Source organism: Ranitomeya variabilis, chromosome 2, assembly GCF_051348905.1.
Source record: "Ranitomeya variabilis isolate aRanVar5 chromosome 2, aRanVar5.hap1, whole genome shotgun sequence".
In the NCBI taxonomy this organism is placed as follows: Eukaryota; Metazoa; Chordata; class Amphibia; order Anura; family Dendrobatidae; genus Ranitomeya; species Ranitomeya variabilis.
In genome coordinates, this window is record NC_135233.1 from 284,821,263 (window position 1) to 284,843,574 (window position 22,312).

Sequence of the window (22,312 nt, forward strand, 5' to 3'; positions counted from 1 at the left end):
CACCTTCACAATTCTTGCATCCGTTGAACTTGTGAGTTTTTGGAGAGTTTCTGCTTGAATTTCTTTGCATGAAGTTGGAATAGCCTCCCAGAGCTGCTGTTTGGATGTGAACTGCCTCCCACACTCATAGATCTTTTGCTTGATGATCCTCTAAAGGTTCTCTATAGGGTTGAGGTCAGGGGAAAATGGTGGCCACGCCATGAGTTTATCTCCTTTTATGCCCATAGCAGCCAATGACTCAGAGGTATTCTTTGCAGCATGAGATGGGGCATTGTCAGCTTGAAGATGGTTTTGCTCCTGAAGGCACGTTTCTGCTTTTTAGACCATAGAAGAAAGTTGTCAGTCAGAAACTCTATATACTTTGCAGAGGTCATTTCCACACCTTCAGGAACCTTAAAGGGCCCTACCAGCTGTTTCCCATGATTCTGGCCCAAAACATGACTCCACCTCCTTGCTGACGTTGCAGCCTTGTTGGGACATGGTGGCCATCCACTACTCCATCCATCTGGACCATCCAGGGTTGCTCAACACTTATCAGTAAACAAGACTGTTTGGAAATTAGTCTTCATGTATGTGTGGGCCCAATACAACCATTTCTGCTTGTGAACACTGTTTAAGGGTGGCCGAATAGTAGGTTTATGCACCACAGCAAGCCTTTGAAGGAGCCTACACCTTGAGGTTCGAGGGACTCCAGAGGCACCTGCAGCTTCAAATATCTGTTTGCTGCTTTGTAATTGCTTTTTAGCAGCTGCTCTCTTAATCCGATGAACTTGCCTGGCAGAAATCTTCATCATTATGCCTTTATCAGCCAAACACATTTGTGCTCAGATACAGTCACAAATCTCTTAACAGTACGATGATCACGCTTATGTTTTTGGAAAATTTCTAATGTTTTCATCCCTTCACCAAGGCATTGCACTATTTGATGCTTTTCAGCAGCAGAGAGATCCTTTTTCTTTCCCATGTTACTTGAAAACTGTGACCTGCTTAATAATGTGGAACATCATTTTTAAGTCGTTTTCCTTTAATTAGAATCACCTGGAAAACCAATTATCACATGTGTTTAAGATTGATTTCAGTGATCCATTGAGCCCTGAGACACAATACCATCCACGAGTTTATTTGAAAAACAAAACAATTAAATCTTTATGACACTTAAATCCAATTTGCATAATAATTTGGAACACAGTGTATTGTGGGGTTAATTTTATAATAATCTTTCTTGTGAATGTGAAAAATCATGGACTAAATTGACATTTCAGTCAAATGGAATTCGAAGAAGTGGAATATTTATTTCTGTGAAGCATCTGAAGGGTTAACAGATTTCCTGTAAGCGATTTTAATTACCGCCGCCATGCAGCTCCTGTGACCTGCAGTGGATACCGCGTCCTTCTCTCTGTCGCCTTCCTCAAGGCTCGATCGGCTGGTCTTGAGCCCTCTATTCAGGATTTCCTGTTATCCTATTTATTTGATGCAATATTATTTTCAAGGGTCTATGCTTTATACCCTTTCCAGCTCTCTATAGACGTAATATCATTCCTAAGGGTCTATGCTTTATACCCTCCCAGTTCTCTATAGAGCACACGGATGAAGGTCCTTGGTAGACCGAAACGTTTGAATGGTGTAAATACTGTATGTATAAAATAAACACTTTTTTGCATCAGACCACTACGAGTGTGCCAAGTATATCCTATACTAACACCGAATAGTAGACCTGAACTTTGTCTCCTTACATACACATTTGCTGCAGCTCTCACAGCTCTGTTGTATTGTAATACTGGCTCCAGTGAGATGGAAGCTGGAGCTGAGAGGAACCTGCAGATGTGTCAGGTATAATCACACACAGCTCTGCAGTGAGATCAGGAGAGCAGAGAGCGGCCATCACACATCACACTGGTAAACATTCCCCATTACACTGATAACATCTCTTTTTATTTATAATAATCTCTAGAGGCAGATTATCATGCAGATCAGTATCCAGCATACAGTCCTAAACAATTCATTTACATATTAAGAAAAACGTGGAATAAGACATCAGCTCGCAGATATCTAGCTACCATCAGGCATAATCTGCTCTCCAAAGGCCAAATGGCACTCCTTCGCTTACAAGCCTTGGTATGGGGCCAAATATAAGTATATGACCAGGAAAGGTGAAGGAGTTTGATCACGCTAATTCAAAATGTAGGAAAAAGGATTGGACCAAAGAGTGCCATGTCTCTTGCTGGTGCAGCATAGGAAATACAAACCAAGGGAAGACGGAAGAGATGGCAGATCCAAAGGTAAGTAAAAGTCCCTTGAGAAGACCATTTTCTCCACTTATCCTTTATGAAAAATGAAAAGTTTAGAGCTAAAACAACATTTTAGAGGAAAAACATGTATTTTTTCATTTTTATGGCCAATGGTATAAAATTCTTTGAAGCTCCCAAGTATTTAAAATCCTAACTATACTCCTAGATGAATTCCTGAAGGGTTGAAGTTTCCAAAATAAAGTCAATTTTGTTTTCTTCTTTTTTGCTGTTTCAGCACCGCAAGTTCTTTGGCAATGCAACATGTCTTCCGCAATCTATTGCATCCAAATTTGCATTTCAAAAGTCAAATAGCACGCCACCCCTTCCAAGCCTTGCCAGGTGCCCAACATTAGTTTCAGACCACACATAGTTTATCGTTCCTAAGATACTGCGTCATATATTGTGGGTTTAATTTTATAATAATCTTTCTTGTGAATGTGAAAAATCGTGGACTAAATTGACATTTCAGTCAAATGGAATTCGAAGAAATTGAATATTTATTTCTGTGAAGCATCTGAAGGGTTAACAAATTTCCTGTAAGCGATTTTAATTACTTTGAGGGGTGCATTGTTTAAAATGGCGGTCACTTTTAGGAATTTAGAAAAATAGGGTTGTCAAAGTCACTTTAAAACTGAATAAGTCACTAAAAATATGAGTTTCTGTAGCCTCCTTGAAAAAAAAATGAAAATTTCACGTATTCTAACATCCTAAATAAAAGTTGCTTGACCAATGATGCCGACATAAAGTATACATATGGGAAAAGTTATTTATTACCTATTTTGTGTGGCATGCCTATCAGTTTTAGGGGCATCAAATTACTAAGTATAAAAATTGTAAATCTTTAAAAAATATTCAGCACATTTTTGAGATATTTGCAGAAATAATCGCAAAACATTTTGACCCAAATTTAGAACTAACACAAAGCACAATGTGTCATGAAAAAAAAACTATTTAGGAATCACTGGGATATGTAGAAACATCCCAAATGTATTTCGACTTAAAGTGACACGTGAAATTTGAAAATGTAGGTTTGGTCTTGAAATTCCAAACAGGCAGCCAGGGAAAGGGGTTAATACAAAAAAATAATGGCTCTGAGGTCCTTCTGCAAGAGTGTCAGATGCACACACATCTCTGGATGCACAGCAAGACCTCCAGAAAATTCTCAATCCTTTCATCAGCTCACGTCCTCTATGTGCTGGTGCAAATGACTTGATCTGAACTTGTCCCTGGACTATAATGAAATGCAGGCAGCAACAAGCCTATAAATTAAGCAATTTAGCTGCATGATGCTATTTTTACACCATTGGAATATAGAAAGGCTTTTTTTACCCCTATGACATTCCATCAGCTAAAAAAAAAAAAGCAAAAATAAAAGAGAACATTTTTTTAACATTTGAATACCCAGAGCATATATAAGGTATTTTATATTTATGTAAATGTCCTTGTGTTAATAACCAGGTCTGCAGGGAATAGGAATGTACAACAAAGCAACCGGACACAGGCCCTAAAGAATCTTTAGGGGTAAAAGACATAAAAAAAATAAAACTATAGACCCAGCATAATTTATAATCAATAATTAGCCCCCTGCTTGTTAATTATTTACATATAACAGAAAATAGGCAATAAATGTATTTTCCAAAGGTGCAAACCAGACATTTTGATTTCGTTCATTCAGCAGTTTAAAAAAATATATATCTTTTTTTACTACTATTCTGTGCAAAAGATTTAGGCAAGTGTAGAAAAATTGCTACATAGTAAGAATGCCTTTAAAAATAAAAGTATTAGTTGTTTTTTTTAATTAAATAAAAAAATACAAAGTGAACGAACAAAAGACCAATCTAAGTCACATCAATATATGGTGTGACCACCCTTTGCCTTCAAACCAGCATCAATTCTTCTAGCTACATTTTCACAAAGTGAGACAATTGGCAGCAATATATTCATGTGGACACAGACAGAAGACGGTCCCTGTGCAAGAACAGTCCAATAGATCATCATAACATCATAATGCACAATTCTACCTGCTTTAGAGGTGGAAATGGGCCCCCTTACCTATCGCGCCCCTGTGTGACCGCACAAGTTGCACCAATGATATATCCATCCTCAGGCTCGGACTGGCCCATAGGGGAATAGGGGAATCCCCCGGTGGGCCCCTGTGCAGATCTGGGCCCCCAACCTCACTATATGGGTAGTACTTGTCATAATTCACTTGATCCACTCTGTACAGAAAAAAGCAGCATCTCATCATTCATTAACCAAACTACCCAGTTTATTATTATATAGAGATATAGGTAAATTTGTGAGCAAGGGTAGTGTAATATTTGTATGCAGGTGAAAAGTGGGCCCCCCAAAGTCAATGTTACTGGTGGGCCCTATTTACCCCAGTCCGACACTGTCCGTCCTTGTAGTCAGGTGTATCAGCAACTAATTATACCAAACAAGTGATATGATATATTTATATGTAGGTTGAAACACAGTTATTACCAGAAATAGTTGTTTAAGAGGCTTAAACTGGGTGAGGAACAGCCAAACTCGACTACAAAGGTGAGGTTGCTGAAGACAGTTTAACATCACAGGTCATACACCATGGCAAGACCGAGGAAAGCAACAAGGCACAAGGTAGTTATACTGCATCAGCAAGGAGTCTCCACAAATATTTCAAAGCAAACTTAGATTTCAAGATGTGCTGTTCAAACTGTTTTGAAGACTCATTGAAAAATGAGCATTATTGAGGACTGGAGGTGCAGTTGTCGGCCAAGGAAACTTAGTTCAGCAGATAAAAGATACTTATTGATTACAGCATAAAACGAAGTGATGATGCATATATATGTTAATGGTATGCATGTAATGAATGAATAGAAGCAACATTTTCAAAATATCTTGATTTATTCAGTATTGCGTATGAGCGATACACCCAGAAATACACACGCATTTACAAGTCTTGCTATCAATGAGGTTATTAATGGTTGTCTAAGGAACATTTTGCCAAACTGAAAGCACTTAGGCGCACGAATCAACAAGATCCACTGTTACTTTGCAATTGCCAACTAATTACATGTAAGAGGTACTTAAAGGGAACCTGTCACATGAAAAGACGCTGTTAACCTGTACCCATGTGGTTAGTCTGCAGGTAAATAGCATTCTGAACCTGCACAGTGCCTGCACTTAGCGCGCCGCTGCCCGGAGAGAATGAACTTTATTCATCCCTCCAGTCATATGGGTGGCCCAACATGGCTTCAGTCACCGCTCTGTGTACAGAGTGAAGGCTGTAACTGCAACGCTGAAACTGACTGACAGCTGGCCCTAATGCTGAGCAGGATGTCAGTCAATGCTGGGGATAAGGTTACAGCCGTTGCTCTCTATGCACTGAGGTGACAGAGCCTGCACTGGCGCATCCCCCATGACTGAAAGCAGAACACTGTCGAGGGGGAATAAAGTTCATTTCCTCCCAGCAGTGGGGCTCCAAGTGTGAGCACCAGGAAGGTTCAGGATGCCATCAACCTGTAGATTAACCCCATATCTGCAGGTTAATAGCAGTCACGTGACACGTTCACTATAATGAACAATAATATTGATAGCAAAAGGATCAATATATACTGTGCCAATGGATTAGAATATGTGAATCGATACAGTATTTATTGAGCTCTAATTCACATATACAAATCCATTAAATATTCATCCACCATTTTTTTCTTAACAAGCTTTATTCAGTCAGACAAGTGATAAGACTTATGACTCTCCATTGGTCCGTTCCCTTGCGCCCATATTGGCATGTACCGTCTATTCAAACCTGCATGTTTTTTACTTGTCGTTGTGGTTTGTCCCGAAGAAGAAGGTTGTAACTTCGAAACGCGTTGACAAGTAAACCTCATTTTATTCTATCAGAGTCTCTGACTCCATACATCAACGGTCTTCTCTTTCCATGCACCATGGGATTTATCCTATTTTTTTCCAGCACCGTTCATGCTGGAATCCTTGTGGGTCTTCAGCCATCTGTAATTCTCCCATTCATTTGATATCTTTTTACCCGGTTAAGACCCTATTGCTCTGTTGTCTTTCCAGATCATCCTTATTGTAGGTTCCCTTTAATGGCAGACATATGCACATGCTGCAGGCAATAATAGCACATTGAAGCCATGTAGGCTACTTACAGTATAATGAACATCATGAGGCCTCTTTTTGTCTTGTTGAAAAATGGCTCCTGGGACACTTTCACGTTCCCATGGGAAGGTCTCTTCATGGCACTGTCCATGTGGTCTCCAGACCAATCTATGACTATCATTGCATCCAAGGCAAAAGTGGAACTCAATTTTAGCTGCCATTGCAGTCTTGCTCTATATCATGATAACCTTTGAGAAAGGCGGCGTGAGGTCAGTGAAACACCTGTAGCTCAGTATTTTGCAAATGGGCAAATGTCGTGAAAATGCCTTCTGATGGTTTATGTAGACACTGACATCTTAGAACCTGGTATGTGCTGCTAAATCTCAGTTGCAGTACAGAATAGATAACTATGCTCAATTCTTCGAATCTGACAAGACCATGTGGGTAAAGCCATGAAGAGTCCTTCACAAAGGAACATCACACTGGCCCTACTCCCGGGATTATGGCGTAGTATGGCATAATGTTTGAATGAAGACTATAGGGGTTAAGCTACCAAAGTATACTAATAGCTTGGCATTGCATTCATTTGGTTGTGGACTAATGATACAGCCATTTCTACAAAGTGTCCCAAGAGATGTTATTCAACATGACAATGTCAGGTGCGAATCTTGATGATTTCTGTGCCCAAGTGTATTTAGATTGGCAGAACATTCCTGAGGCAGGCATTAAAAACATTATTTATAGCATGCCAAGGTTTGTAAGTGCAGGTATTTCTATGTCGAAAAATATTTAGAATTGAGAGTCCTCAGTGGTTGATACTTTTTAATGGCTAAGGGTGGTTTCACACTTGCGTTTTTGTCTGCAGCGTTTTTTACCAAAAAAACGCATGCGTTTTTTTCCCCTATATTTAACATTGAAAACGCATGCGTTTTTTGGTGTACGCGTTTGAACGCGTTTGTGAACGCATGCGTTTTTTAACTGCATGCGTTCATTTAATAAAATGCAACTTGTAGTATTTTGAGGGGCGTTTTTTTTTTCCAAAAAAACGCATGCGTTTACATGCGTTTTTTTTGGACAAAAAAATGCATTGGAGTCAATGGGGACGCATGCGTTTTTTTTGACATGCGTTTGCATGCGTTTTTTTGACGCATGCGTTTTTTTTGGCACCATTGAATTAAGTGTAGATAAAGATGTCTAGACACTGATAAGACTCCCCCATAGCAGCAGGGTTATAAAAGGAAGGTGGGGGGAAGTTTCTGGTCACTTCTCATCAGACTCCAAAGAAGACAGCACCCTGCCCGGACGCATTGTTGGACAAGACACAGAGCAATGTGAGTATATCCTAGCCAATGCTTTCATTTTCAATTTTTTGGATCTACATGTCCTAATTTCTTCTATTTTTTTTCTTTCAACACGCATCAGAATGTCTTCTCCGGTTTCCTCGTCTGATGAGGAGTTCCAGCCACGTCAATCAGAAGTGGATCACGTGAGCGAGGTATGTTTTTTGTCCGTCAGCTTGGTAAGTATTGACTGTCACATCGACACATGAGGCAATTTTTTTTTAAAAATTTTATAGAGCACTTCAACTGAGGGACAGAGAGGTACTGAGCAGCGGAGTCAAGGTCCAGGTGGAAGAGCGGGTATGTATACCAGGCAGACTGTCCTTATTGTAATATTCTTTTAACTTCCTTTCTGTACCCTTGTTTTTCTATACATATTTCTTATATCATCCTTTTCTGAAAGTTGTCTTTCATATTCCTGCCCTTTCTCATCTTCGTGTCTTATTTTTTCCAAATGTGGTTGAGCAAACTTAAATGATTTTGTTTTAATTTTAGGTTTCACAACGGGACGACGACCGGATTGATAATGACCTGCTGATCAGTCTGGTCCAGGAGCGAGTCCCGTTGTGGGACAGCCGGGATCAACAGCACGCCGTCAATAGTGTTCTCCGTCGTTTGTGGAGTGAGGTGGCCCAAGCGTTGTGGGATGGCTGGGAGAATTCCCCGCCACGGGTCCGTAATGCATTTGGTAAGTATTGCACGGTAGTGTGAAGCAACAGACCTTGGCCATGCTCTCTTGACTGTGTGTGATGAAAGAAACTTTTCGTAGTTTCTGTCATCACACACAGTCACGAGAGCACGGCCAAAAGTCCTTATTCTGACCATTATATTTTATTGTTATTTCACAGTGGAGAAAGTAAGGACACATTGGCGTTCCATGAAGGACCGCTTCAACAAGGACCTACGTGCAGAGAAGAGTGCAGCTAGTGGTTCCGGAGCAAGGCACCGGCTCTACAAATACCACCGTGTGTTGGCCTTCCTGAGACCGGTCCTTCTCATGAGAACGTAAGTATTTCTCACATGACTCCGGTTGTATTGCATTGACATAATCTGTCACTTTTAATTCCACAGGATGTACCGTCTTGTTATAGTTTGGTATTAATTTTCTGTTTTCTTTTTTCACAGCACACACTGCACGACTGTTGCCACAGGTTCTGGAGCGGTCCTTCAGCCGGCAGCCACGGACCCGTCCCAGCCATCCAGCAGCGCAGCACCAGGTGGGTCTTCCACACTCACTGGAGACCAGGGGGCTGGCCCATCAGGTCTTCCCCTTTCGCAGTCCTCTTTCGCTGCACCCATTTTTGCGGGCTCATCCCGGCAGCGACAGAGGGCTTCGGATAGGTCCCTCATGCCCAAGTTTTTACACTTGAGCTCGGTTTTACATGAAGCTATCAAGGCTTTAGGTGACAGAATGGATGTGACCCATAATCTCTTAAATTGCCGCATCCAGGATGTCGCCAAAAGCGTTGATCAATTGAAAGCCGACCTCAAGAAGCCAGCTCATCATTTTTTCAATCAAATCCTAGAGGGCATGTCGGAACACCTTAGCCCTGATCTCCAGCTGAGTGTGATGCAGGCCTGCAATGTTGCTTTTGTGCAGGCTATGCAGCAGAGTCAGAGTCGTAATGTGGCGGCATATCCAACTGTGCCGTCACTGTCACAAGTAAACACTATTCCTACCTCTGCTGCATACCACTGCACGGCCACCTCTATTCCCTCTACAGGTGTACTCCACTACAGCGCCAACACGATGACGAGTGCTGTTGGACATCCCACCGCCACCACCGTGACGACCGCTGCTCCGGCTTGGACCTCCTCCGCTGACACCACCATGACGCAGGACCCTGGCGTGGCTTATCGGCCCGGCACCCTCCCGATGCAGCAGGACCCATCCATGCAATATCGGACCGGCCCACCCCAGATGCAGCAGGACCCAGGCCTGGCATTTCGGACCGGACCCACCCCGATGCAGCAGGACCGAGGCCTGGCATATCTGACCGGACCAACCCCGATGCAGCAGGACCGAGGAGTTGCTTTCCGGGCAGGACACCCCCCGATGCAGCAGGACCCATCCATGGCGTATCGCACCGGGCCCCCCATGATGCAGCACGACCAAGCCATACCTTTCCAGGCAGGACCCACCCTGATGCAGCAGGATCCATCCATGGCTTTCTGTTCCCCCCCACCAGCAATGCAGCAGGACAATGGTATGGGATTTGTTTCCCCCCCCCAACGAGGCACCAGGATCCTGGAAGGGTTTTTGTTTCCCCCCCCCCAACGAGGCACCAGGACCCAGGCGGGAGTTTATCTTTCCCCCCATTGGACTCAGACATTGCCGAGCGCTCCACAATGGAGACTGACTGTGTGGAGACGGGTCCTGACGTGTCTCCCGCCCACACTTTACAACATAGCCCAAGAAGACTTCCCCCAACCCGGAAAACCCAACGTAAAACTGGCAAAATGCATAAAAAACAAAAAACTTTGATTATTCCTCCCCCATCACCTACCGATGTGTCTCAACCTTCCAGTGTGTCTCAAGCCCCTCATGTTTTAAGCCCCATCCCCGAACTTCCAGACCCTTCAAGTTTTGTTGCCCATTCTCCTGCCACCTCTGCCTCCTCCACGGTGAGCCAGGCTTCAGTTCTGAATACCCCCCAGTTACGTCACTCAACCCCAAGCCGGCGTGGTTCAACCCGGCGCGGTACCAAAAAATAAATTTGTTTTTTTTTTCCTCAATAAAAAAAAAGTTTATTTGAAACAATTATGTTTGGTTTATTGTGTCTTTCACCGCTCTCAATACACAACAATAAACTTCGTCACACACTTATTCTTTTGGCCTACACATATCTCCAGTAGTATAAAATACCAGACAACATCTATATGTGTTTCTTTAGTATACAGATATGAGTTGGCCAAAAAAATAGTATTTATTTCCATACTCTTATTTTTGTACCTAGTGTAGTGTCACTGTACAAAGAGAAAATGGTGGAAATCAAGTTCAGAACTCAACTTAACCGGTCAGATGTCAAAATATATACCTGACCGATTAAGTTGATTACTGCCTTGTATATTCACCATATTCTATATAGCACATTATGTGACAATGGTTGTCAAACAGATGGGACAATTGTTCTCACACTCTACATATCTATGCTCACCAGGCCAGGTGTCAGAAATTGTGAATTCATGATCATGTATATGTTTATCATGAATTTATTATTGCTTACACTTGACTTGATGGATATAGAGACCGTGACAGTCTTGACGCAATGACGTCAACAATATTAGAATTAATAAATAAACATTTTGTACCATTATTATAAGTATGGGGCCCGTGGTTTATATCATTCTTTGAAAACCAAAATAGGGAGTGCAACAGAGGTAAATTACGATGAAAAATTAAAATTTATTACCTCAACAACTATCACCCACTCCTGGTTTTGGATTACAAAATATGATATACATATCTACTGCCCATCTTTGGTCAACCTTTGTTTAGAGAGGAAAAAGATAGTAGACATGGTGAACACAAAAAAGTTTATTAATTAGAAAAATTTGTATCAGTGTTTAATAATTGGTAAACATAAACATACAACAGGACATTTACACAACATTGTCCTGCCATGACACACGTCCAATATCGGACACAAAATAGGCCGCAAATTGGTCCCGCATAAGACCAACGGCTGCAGTTGACCGCATCGGGTGATGCTGAAAATCAGGCAATGGGTGTGCAACAGGTTCATCAAGTTCAATGTGGGGTCGCTCCTTAGCCATTATATAATTGTGTAGCACCACACAGGCTTTGACCACCTCGTCCACTGTTTCCACTTTTAGATTGATGGCTGTTGCAAGAATGCGCCATTTAGCAACAAGAATGCCAAAGCTGCACTCTACGGTTCTTCGGGCCCTGGTCAGTCTGTAGTTGAATATTCTTCTAGTGTGGTCCAAGTCCCTACTAGAATAGGGCTTCAGGAGATTTTCACACATCTGGAAGGCCTCATCCCCAACCATAACAAATGGCAGCGGTGGGCCTTGAGTGTTGGGGAGAGGCTGTGGAGGGGGAAAATTAAAATTGTTGCCATACACCCGACGGCCCATATCCGAGCTCTTGAAGGTTTGGGAATCATTGCCACGGCCAAAAGCTCCAATATCCACGGCGATGAAGCGACACTCCGCATCCGCTATTGCCATAAGCACTACCGAAAAATATTTTTTATAATTATAAAACTCAGATCCGGTTCTGGCAGGTTTGACAATGCGGATGTGCTTTCCATCCACCGCCCCTAAACAGTTTGGGAAATCACACACGTTCAAAAATGTAGTTGAAATTTCCCGCCACATGTCCACGGTGGGTACGGGTATAAACTCCTCACGGAGTGCATTCCATAACGCACGACAGGTGTCCACAACAATTCCGGAGAGGGTTGAGATTCCAAGGCGGTATTGGAAGTGCAGGGAAGATAAACTCTCTCCTGTGGCAAGAAATCTAGAAGAAAAAGAAACAAAAACAAAAAAATTTAAAATCGGCTCTAATGGTGTTTTAAAAAAAAAAAAAAAAAAAAACATAGAAAACATGTCATAACAACAAAGTTGACGGTCATTGGTTTAGTTTTGGAACGTACCGTAATGTCACTAACAGACGTTCCTCAGGTGGAATCGCTCTACGGAGCCGTGTGTCCTGTCGCCTTATGGATCCTTCAACACGAGCCAGTAAATCCCGGAAAGAATCTTGAGACATTCTGGTATAATCCTGGAATTTCTCCGGGTTGGCATTCAGCTCCGCATAGAGCGTGTGATATGCTCCACGGCTCTCACGCACTTCAATGATGGGGTGCCTCCAAAAACGCCGATGCTGTCTCCTTCTCCATCTTTGGCGGTTTCGGTCTTGCTCCCAAGCAAAAACACAGGCAAGGAAAATCTTGAAGCTGAACTCCAGTTTGAAATAAAAGTTATCCATAGAAAGATCCATCGTGACACCGGAAACAGTAGCAAGCTCTGAAAATTTCTGTCCCCCTAGGGTCTATATATTGAGAGACAATCATATACGGCCTCTCTATTCCCATTGGTTGTGTCTGGTTATCTTTTTTTTTTTTTTTTTTGGAAAAATGTTCAAAAAAACGCAAACGCATGCAAAAACGCATGTAAACGCATGTAAACGCTGCGTTTTTTTACACACGCGTTTAACGCATGCGTCTAAAAAACGCAGCGTTTACATGCGTTTACATGCGTTTTTGCACCATGCGTTTTTTTAAAAAAACGCATGCGTTCAAAAACGCAAGTGTGAAACCAGCCTTACTGAGACGATGGTAACAAATTGCAAGTTTTCTATGTGTGGCTCTTCTACTCGATACTGAATAAATCAAGATTCTTTTAAAATATTGCTTCCATCTTTTCATCATTTGTATATCAGTAACACGTCTGTCCATCCTGTGATTTTCATAGTTCCATGACTTTTCGCTAGAACTATTGCAGTTTTAATGTTGAGGGATGTATAAATATAGCCTAGAATATATATATATGGGTATATATTTTTAGATTTGGATATTTAAGAACAGCTGAAATCATATTAATGTATTAATGTGGATACCAAGGGCAAGTGATATGTAGAGAGCTGTAAAGCCACATGGCTAACACAAGCACAGCACTGATTATATTAATGTGACCATTACCTTGTACTTGAGTTTTACATTTTCTTGAGCAAGGAAGGAAGGTTGTGGCAGAAGGACTACATCTATATATACTTCAGGATCCAGTAGATAGTGTGTGCTATGCAGATGCAGATGACGCTCCTAACTATCCAGGGGGAAGTAGGCTTTCCTCAGCAATGCAGTGCCTGTGGTTACTAAGACTTGGTGATGCGGCACTATATCCGTGCAAAGAATGAAATGAACATTTTACTGAAATTCATATGGCTCTGATGTAAAGCATATCAATTATGCAAGAGCGTTGCATGGCCGAGAAGGGAGTTACAGGCTTTTAACTCACAGTTTAGTTTAGAAATGCAAACACCCAGGAGATCAGATATGTTTTCCACATTATCGTTCCTTACTTGCTAAGAAACACCATAGGTTTAATGTAGTTTCTATAGGAACACTGCCAAGGGGGTATTAGTTAGCAGAATTCAGTCACATGCACTTAAATTACCAGCAAATCTGATAAAAATATAATTTTGATATCTCTAATCAGATAACATGCTGTACTATACAGGTTTTTCCATTAACCCTAATTAAAATAATTTAATATACTGTTGCTTGTTGGTATAACTTAATGTCCAGATACATAAGATAGACGTACATGAAATACTCCTTACATATCAGCAGCTCAACAGCTATTCCACCCATTCCACCTGGATTCCATTGACATGAATGTTCTGCCCATAACCTGTCACCAAAGGATCTCCTATTAGGAAAGGCAAGTTGAGATCCAGCATGCATACACAGTATATATAGTAATGCTCATCACACAGATAATATTTCATCCGGAACAACCACCAAAATAATCACCATTGTGAAATCCTCATCAAGGTTCCTTGGCTCTCAATACTAAGCCAAAGAGCTAGCCTATGTTGGGATTAAGTGCTCATAGGTGTTGCAATGTTTCAGGGGCTACCTTTTGATCATGCGTCTGGCATCAGATGTCTTCTTCCACCATGTTTAATAAAAAGACAAGTGGAGTACCAAATAGCTCTAGTACCCATGATGTTTTATTCTTAATTCTGCCCCTGTCTTTTCTTCCTTACTTATCTTTCCCAGTTGGTACCCTGAACTGTTCGACTCATAGCCACTGCTCTATGTGCTATCTTGGTAGTCATGTCCACTGAGGAGACCAAAGTGGTCTTGAAGATTTGTTTGCTATTAGTACAACCTCCACATGGAAATCATACGAAATCTGTAGGTATGAGGTAGTAAACAATGTATTGACCTCTGTGGGTGAATTTGTGGACATGTTGCTTAACAACATAGGTAGAAGTCAATGTATAGGAAAGGGATCTCAAAGAGCCATAACTATAATGGGTGCATGGGCTGCAGTTGCACCCCAGCCCTGGTCCTCTTTGGTCCACATGAGAAGACCAAACCTATTAAAGACCCATGATAGTTGGGAGCCCTGTTGGAGATTTTGCAATGGAGCCTACAAGCTACAGGTTACACCTCTGGATCTATTGTTATGGTGTGATGCTATGTTATCTGACCCAAGCTTTATATTATAAGAGCTTTCCTGCTATAATAAAAAGATAAATTCCAAAAAGTGATCTCTATAGAACAGAAGTGTTTATTGGGAGGGCTCAGCAGCGTATTCTTGATGGATTTCCACGGTTTGGAGCCCATGTGTTAAATGATTGAGGTGCACATATTTTAGTTGTTCAAGATAAGGTCAGCTTAGGTTGGCCACATCCCTGTTCACAGCTGGATGTGTGAATTGCACCATGCTCCCCTTCTCTCCAGGCATTGCTAGGGTGCGATCACAAATTGCAAATTAAAATGAATTCTGCACCAAACATATGAATGTAGGTGAGTAAGAATTTTCCAACTCCATCAACATGTAGTAAACCATACATACAGATTTTACTTTCACAGATTCCTATTTTCTGCCACTGAAATTTACATTCACTCAATGTATTGTAGAGGCAGAATCCACACCTATTTCCTGAAAGAATGCAATTTTTAAGCTGTGATTTATAATTTTTTCGGTAAAAGGTGAACCTGCCTTCAAGAAAATTGTGAAAATGGCACGAAGTCCAAATGTCTGTCTCTCCTAGAAGAGTTGAGAAAAGGAAAGCAATCAAGGACCCTCCATCCTGCTGTAACTTGATAGAGAGTAATAGGTGTAAAATGAACGCTATCTTAATATTTGCAGTAGGGCTGTACAATGCCTTACAATTATAATAATGCACTCCTTGTATTACAATGATGTTGTATTGTGTTTTCAACCTTTTCTTTTTTCTAACAAAGTGGAATTCTTTACGATTTCATATTTTAAAAGATAAAGAGACAGAAAGGGAAACTGAAAACGCATCCAAAATAAAACATTATTATAGCTGGGTTCAATCAATTTTAAATCTATTGAAGAATACAGCTAAGCTCTTTGAATCCCATTTAAAAAAAAGATTACACAATATTCCAATAATACAGTGTGCACTCATATTTACTCTGTGGGAATAGAAAGAGACTAAATCTCTCAAACAAATCAATTTTCTTTTTAAGATATGAAACTTCTATCGTATTAATTTAAACCTGTGCACCTGTCAGAAGCTGGAAGAAGCTTCTATAGGATCATTGCTTCCATTTCCTAGATAAATACTTGAGAATAATCATAGTACAATTATGTCTGTCTTTGAGTTAAAGAGAGACAAATGCTTTGACAATAGTAATGCCTTCCTTATATCCCAAGGTAAAGATGCTGCAAATGAGAAACATTTCATTGTGTTTTCCCTTTGTACCTAAATCCGACAGTTTTAAGTGCTTCTGATGGAGTAAAAGTACAGACAGATCTAAAAAACAAAACCTGTACATCTTGCTATTGCATGTGGTTTACCGCAGAGTAAAGGGAGTGGTATGAGTTGATATTTTTAACCTCTGAAAAGATGATGGCTGGATTCACATATTGAGGTCATATGACATTTTTTTGGTGCAAAATGTTGCTGCAAAACATCACCGCAAAAGTGTTGTGGGTCTAAAAAACAGGATTGTGTGAATGCAGCCAATGTTTTGCCTATCACAAGTACCACACAGTGCACTAATGTTACACAGTGTCACTGTCAAGCAAGTGTAGGACAACCCCTGGTTCCTTAATAATTGATTGTTAGGACACATACATAGCCTTAATTCACACTGGTATTGGAACAATCTGTTAGATTCGGCATTCAAAATTAAATGCAGGAAAAAAGTGAACACTTTACTAGTACAGGTACTTCCACTGTGTAAGGGATTTGACGTTTCAGACACACTATGATTAAGGCACTTTGCTAAAACGTGTCGGTTTCTATACATGCCATCCTCCTAGGTGGCCACTTTTTACATTTCTTATGCTGAGATAATAAAAGGCTATTTTTTATTCCAACTGGATCATCAATTTATATAGTGGATATTTGCCGCTGAGGGACCTCCTTCTTCTTTGATTTCTTTCCATGTCCTGGACTGGGAAGACTCCGCGTGGCTTCACCTGATACACCAAGGTGCTTCTGGATGTGGTGAGCTCATTTCCATTCCCTTTCCCTTCTTTGCTGTACTAATAAAGTGTTCACTTTTTTCCTGCATCTAATTTGGAGAGCCGAATCTATCTTTATAATATTGTGGAGTGGAATCCTAAATGTGCACCCATCCCCAGAGGAGTGCCGTGCAGCCTTTTCTTTGTATTTGTGAATTTTGGCAAAAATGTAGCAATTTTCAAACTTTTACTTTTTATGCCCTCTAACTAGATAGTTATACCATACATAACAGATAATAAATACATTACCGACAAGTATACTTTACATCAGCATCATTTTTTAAACTTGATTTTTTTTTGTTAGGAAGTTATCAGGGTTAAAAGTTGATCAGAAATGTCTGAATTTTCAAACAACATTTACAAAACCAATTTTTGTTAAGGACCACATCACATTCAAAGAGACTTTGAGGGGCTTACTGTATATGACAAAAAATACCTAAAAGTGACACCATTTTAAAAACTGCACCACTCAAAGTTCTCAAAACCACATTCAAGAAGTTTATTAACTCTTCAGGTGCTTCACAGGAATTAAAGCATTGTGGAAGGAAAAAATGAAAATGTTACCTTTTCCCATAAAAGTGTTGATTTAGCCCCAAATTTTGCATGTTCACAAGGGTGACAGGAGATAAATGGATTGTATAATTTGTGGTGCAATTTCTCTTCAGTATGCAGATACTTCATATGTGGTCGAAAACTACTGTTTGGGCGCACGGCAGGGCTCGGAAGAGAAGGCTCACCATTTGACTTTTAGAACACAAAATTGGCTTGAGTGGATGCCATGTCGCATTTGGAGAGCCCCTGATGTACCTAAACAGTGGAAAACCCCCAAATGTGACCCCATTTTGTAAACTACACCCCTCAAGGAACTTATCTAGAGGTGTGGTGAATACCTTGAACCCACAGGTGCTTCACAGACTTTTATAAGGTTGAGCTGTGAAAATGAAAAATACATCTTTGCCACAAAAATGTAGGTTTTTCCCCAAATGTTTCATTTTCACAATGGTAACGGGGGAAAATGGATGACACAATATGCTGTGCAATTACTTCTGAGTATGCCGATACACCATATGTTGCAGAAAACTACTGTTTGCGCGCACGGCAGGGCCTCAGAAGAAAAGGAGCATGAGTTAACTTTTGGAATGCAATATTGACTGGAATAGACTGTGGATGCCATGTCGCATTTGCAAAGCCCCCGATGTGCCTAAACAGAGGAATACCTCCACAAGTGACCCCATTTTGGAAAGCATACCCCACAAGGAGTTTATCTAGAGGTGTGGTAAGCACTTGAACCCACAGATGTTTCACAAAATTTTATAACGTTAAGTTGTGAAAATGGAAAATCCATTTATCCCGCAAAAATGTTGCCTTTGCCCCAAATTTATCATTTTCATAAGGGTAACAGGGGAAAATGGACTGTACAATTTGTTGTGCAATTTCTCCTGAGTACACAAATATCCCACATGTGGTGGAAAACTACTGTTTAGGCACACGGCAGAGAGAGATGTGAAGGAGCACCAACTGAATTCTGGAGCTCACAGTACACAGCAGGGACTGTCATGTCGGACGCTGTTCAGACCAGGTCGTCCGACAGACAGCGGTAATTCTGCTTTTGACCACTATTTGCTCATTGGCGTCTGCTAGATGTTATCTAGCTGTTCCGGGGTTAATTTACCTAATCCTCGGATTGGAAGCTGGGCCATTCCCATTGCCTTTAAATAGTTCTCCTGATCATTGGGCGTCGCCGATTATAGCTTCTGTCTTGTGCGTTGTTATCTCGGTCTGGAGTGGAGAGCTGGTGGTTGGAGATTCGTTGCTGGTGGTGTATTTTCCTTTGTCGTATTTACTCCTTCCTATATTTGTATTTATTTTGCCCTGCACATTTATAGTGTATTCCTGAGTGTCTGCGGCGTGGTGTATATTTTCCTTTATCCTTGTCTGTGCTAACTGTGGGTATTGGTATTACCTCCTCACTGGGTGGTGGGCGGAGGTTTCAGCCTAGGGTTGAAACAGGAGACAGGGTGAGGTTCGATGCCTGGACATGCACACCATCAGTGTAAACTCCAGGTAGAGGGTCAGACAGGATTTCCCTTGTCTGAGGGAAATTGCAGGGGCCCGGGTTATTAGCTCTCGCTCACCTAGTCTCCCCGTGACATTATAATCGGCCCAACAACAGAAAAAGGGGTTTCTTTTTTTGTGTGTTTTGTCATGGATCCCATGACTTCCATAACCCGCCAGGTGGAGGCGCTGTCCCTACAGGTCACTGAGTTGAGGGGGGCAGTACAGCAACAGGGACTAGCAGTGTCTAATGTGCAAGCTGGAGCGACAGGAAGAGTTGCTGAGCCTAAATTTCCTTTGCCTGAAAAATTTGCTGGGGAACGCAGTAAATTTGTTTCTTTTCGTGAAGCTTGCAAACTATATTTCCGTATGCGCCCGATATCTTCAGGTAATGAGGCTCAGCGTGTGGGCCTGGTGTTGTCATTGTTAAGTGAGGATCCCCAAGCATGGGCGTTTTCTTTGCCATCTGATTCTGCTGCATTTGACTCTGTGGAGAGTTTTTTTTCCTCTCTTGGAAAAATCTACGATGAACCTGACAGAATGGCTCTAGCAGAATCTAAGATACGCTCTATTCGCCAGGGGGAGCAAGTTGCAGAGGATTACTGTTCTGAATCGCTGGGCGATCGATACACAATGGAATGATCCAGCATTGCGGAGTCAGTTTATACATGGGATTTCTGGAAGGGTTAAAAAAGCCCTTCTGATGTACGAGACTCCTGCTTCTCTAGATTCCGCCATGAGTCTGGTTGTCCGCATTGATCGCCGTTTGCGTCAGGGGGAGCATGAGACACCGCCTATGGGAGAGGGTTTAGGTTCACGTGAGGTTGCTGCAGGTCAGCCCATGGAGCCTATGCAAATTGCAGGGGTGTCACATGTCAAGCGTCGAGCCCCTGAGCTCAGGAAGCAGGGAGCCTGTTTTTACTGTGGTAAAACTGGTCATTTTATTAACATCTTTCCTCTGCTGTCTAAGAAAAACGCAACGGCGGAAAACTTCTAAGCTCAGAGGGTGTGGAGGAGACCAATCTGAGCTTATGTATATCCTTCATGGTGGTTTCTCAATGCATGCTCCCTGCTAAGGTTTTTATTGCTGGCAGTGAGCTGCCAATTACTGTTTTTGTGGATAGTGGTTCAGCCACAAATCTCATTGATGAGGAGTTTGCGCGCACAGCAGGTTATAGAATTGAAAAACTGTCTCATCCTATCCGCGTGGTCACCATCAATGCTGCTCTTCTCTCTCAGGGGGAGATTACTGAATTTGTGGCTGAGGTGAAACTCCACATTGGAGTTCTACATTCTGAGCAGGTTACATGTAAGGTGCTCAGGAATCTTCCTGCTCAGGTGGTTTTGGATTTTCCTTGGTTGTCTATGCACAACCCGGTAATTGACTGGAAAACTCAGGACATAATTCAGTGGAGCGAGTTCTGCCAGGAGAATTGCCTGGCCAAATGTGTGGCTGCGGTGACTTCAAGCGTTCCGGAGTCACTTCTGGATTTTGTGGATATGTTCTCTGAGAAGGGTTGTTCAGAGTTGCCGCCACATCGTCCTTATGACTGTTCTATCAGGTTTAAACCAGGGGCCAAATTGCCTAAAGCAAGGATGTTTAACATCTCCGGTCCGGAGAGACAAGCGTTAAAAGATTACATTGCTGAAAGCTTGAGCAAAGGGCACATCAGGCCGTCATCCTCGCCGGTGGCAGCAGGGTTCTTCTTCGTGAAGAAGAAAGATGGCGGATTACGCCCGTGTTTGGATTTCAGGGAGTTGAACCAGATTACGGTTCGTGATCCATACCCTATGCCTCTGATACCAGATTTGTTCAACCAGGTGGCAGGTGCTAAGTGGTTTACCAAGCTTGACCTCAGGGGGGCGTACAACCTCATAAGAGTCCGTCAAGGTGATGAGTGGAAAACGGCTTTTAATACCCCTGAGGGTCATTTTGAAAATTTGGTGATGCCGTTTGGGTTGACTAACGCACCTGCAGTGTTCCAACATTTCATCAATGATGTGTTCTCGCATGTTTTGGGGAAATTCATTATCGTGTACTTAGATGACATTCTCATATATTCTTGCGACCGTGATGCTCATTTAGGTCATGTCAGGCAGGTGTTACAGCTTCTCAGAGAGAATAAGCTGTATGCTAAACTTGAGAAATGTGTATTTTCTGTTCAAGAGTTGCCTTTCTTGGGTTATATTGTGTCTGCTTCTGGTTTTAAAATGGACGCCGCTAAGGTGCAGGCGGTGCTGCATTGGGAACGTCCTGATAACCTGAAAGCACTTCAGCGGTTCCTTGGGTTTTCTAACTACTATAGGAAATTTATCAAGGATTTTTCCATCATTGCTAAACCGCTTACTGACATGACTAAAAAGGGTACCAATTTCTCCGTTTGGCCTGAGGCTGCTGTGCGCGCATTTGAATTTCTGAAGAACAGTTTTGTTTCAGCCCCCATTCTTGTGCAGCCAGACGTATCTAAACCCTTTGTTGTGGAAGTCGATGCATCTGAGGTTGGTGTGGGGGCGGTACTATCTCAAGGCTCATCTTTGAGTGGTTTATGTCCGTGCGCCTATTTCTCCAAGAAACTGTCGTCCGCCGAACATAACTACGATATCGGCAACAGGGAGTTGTTGGCAATTAAGTTGGCCTTTGAGGAATGGCAACACTTCTTGGAGGGGTCGGTACATCAGGTAACTGTTATTACCGATCATAAGAATCTGCTGTATTTGGAGTCAGCCAAGCGTCTGTCCCCCAGGCAGGCTCGCTGGGCATTGTTTTTCACGTGGTTCAATTTTGTGGTCACTTACAGACCGGGGCCTAAAAACACTAAGGCGGATGCTCTGTCCAGGTGTTTTCCGGGGGGAGAACCTCGGGAGGATCCAGTACCCATCCTCCAAAAGGGAGTTGTGGTTTCGGCTCTCACTACCGAGGTTGAGGCTGAGATTGCCGAGGCTCAGGAGGAGGTACCATCTGAGCTTCCCGTCAACAAATCTTTTGTACCGCTTCATCTCCGCCTAAAGGTTTTGGCGGAGCATCATGATGCTGTCCTGGCTGGCCACCCAGGGGTTAGAGGTACCTTGGAGTTGGTGTCACGTCGGTTTTGGTGGCCCAAGATCCGACAGGACGTGGTCTCATATGTGTCAGCTTGTACCACGTGCGCTAGGGCTAAGACGCCTCGCTCCCGTCCTGTTGGCACACTACTTCCTCTTGAGGTACCTAGTAAGCCTTGGACGGAAATCTCCATGGATTTCATCACTGATTTGCCCTCATCAGCTGGGAACACGGTCATCTTGGTGATTGTTGATCGGTTTTCTAAAATGTCGCACTTTGTG

General features: G+C 42.1%; 2 protein-coding genes and 1 long non-coding RNA gene across 3 annotated transcripts in view; 2 read left to right on the top strand and 1 right to left on the bottom strand.

Moving 5' to 3' along the window:
* The window catches only part of ARHGEF9 (Cdc42 guanine nucleotide exchange factor 9), a 423,137-nt gene that overhangs the window by 371,434 nt on the left and 29,391 nt on the right, over positions 1-22,312 (bottom strand). The gene's annotated exons all lie outside the window — the stretch shown is intronic.
* On the top strand, positions 7,469-8,006 carry LOC143805568 (uncharacterized). Its single transcript, XR_013221268.1, has 3 exons — positions 7,469-7,720; positions 7,812-7,884; positions 7,966-8,006. It is a non-coding gene; the product is annotated as an uncharacterized LOC143805568 (long non-coding RNA).
* Positions 8,251-10,402, top strand: LOC143805569 (uncharacterized). Its single transcript, XM_077285065.1, has 3 exons — positions 8,251-8,417; positions 8,578-8,734; positions 8,855-10,402. The coding sequence occupies exons 2-3, from the start codon at positions 8,607-8,609 to the stop codon at positions 10,212-10,214; spliced, it is 1,488 nt and encodes a 495-aa protein (XP_077141180.1). The 5' UTR covers positions 8,251-8,417; positions 8,578-8,606; the 3' UTR covers positions 10,215-10,402.

Coding starts and splice junctions, on each gene's coding strand:
- LOC143805569 (XM_077285065.1), top strand. CDS start 8,607: ATGAAGGACCGCTTCAACAAGGACCTACGTGCAGAGAAGAGTGCAGCT. Junction 8,735..8,854: donor CCGGTCCTTCTCATGAGAAC/GTAAGTATTTCT, acceptor CTTTTTTCACAG/CACACACTGCACGACTGTTG.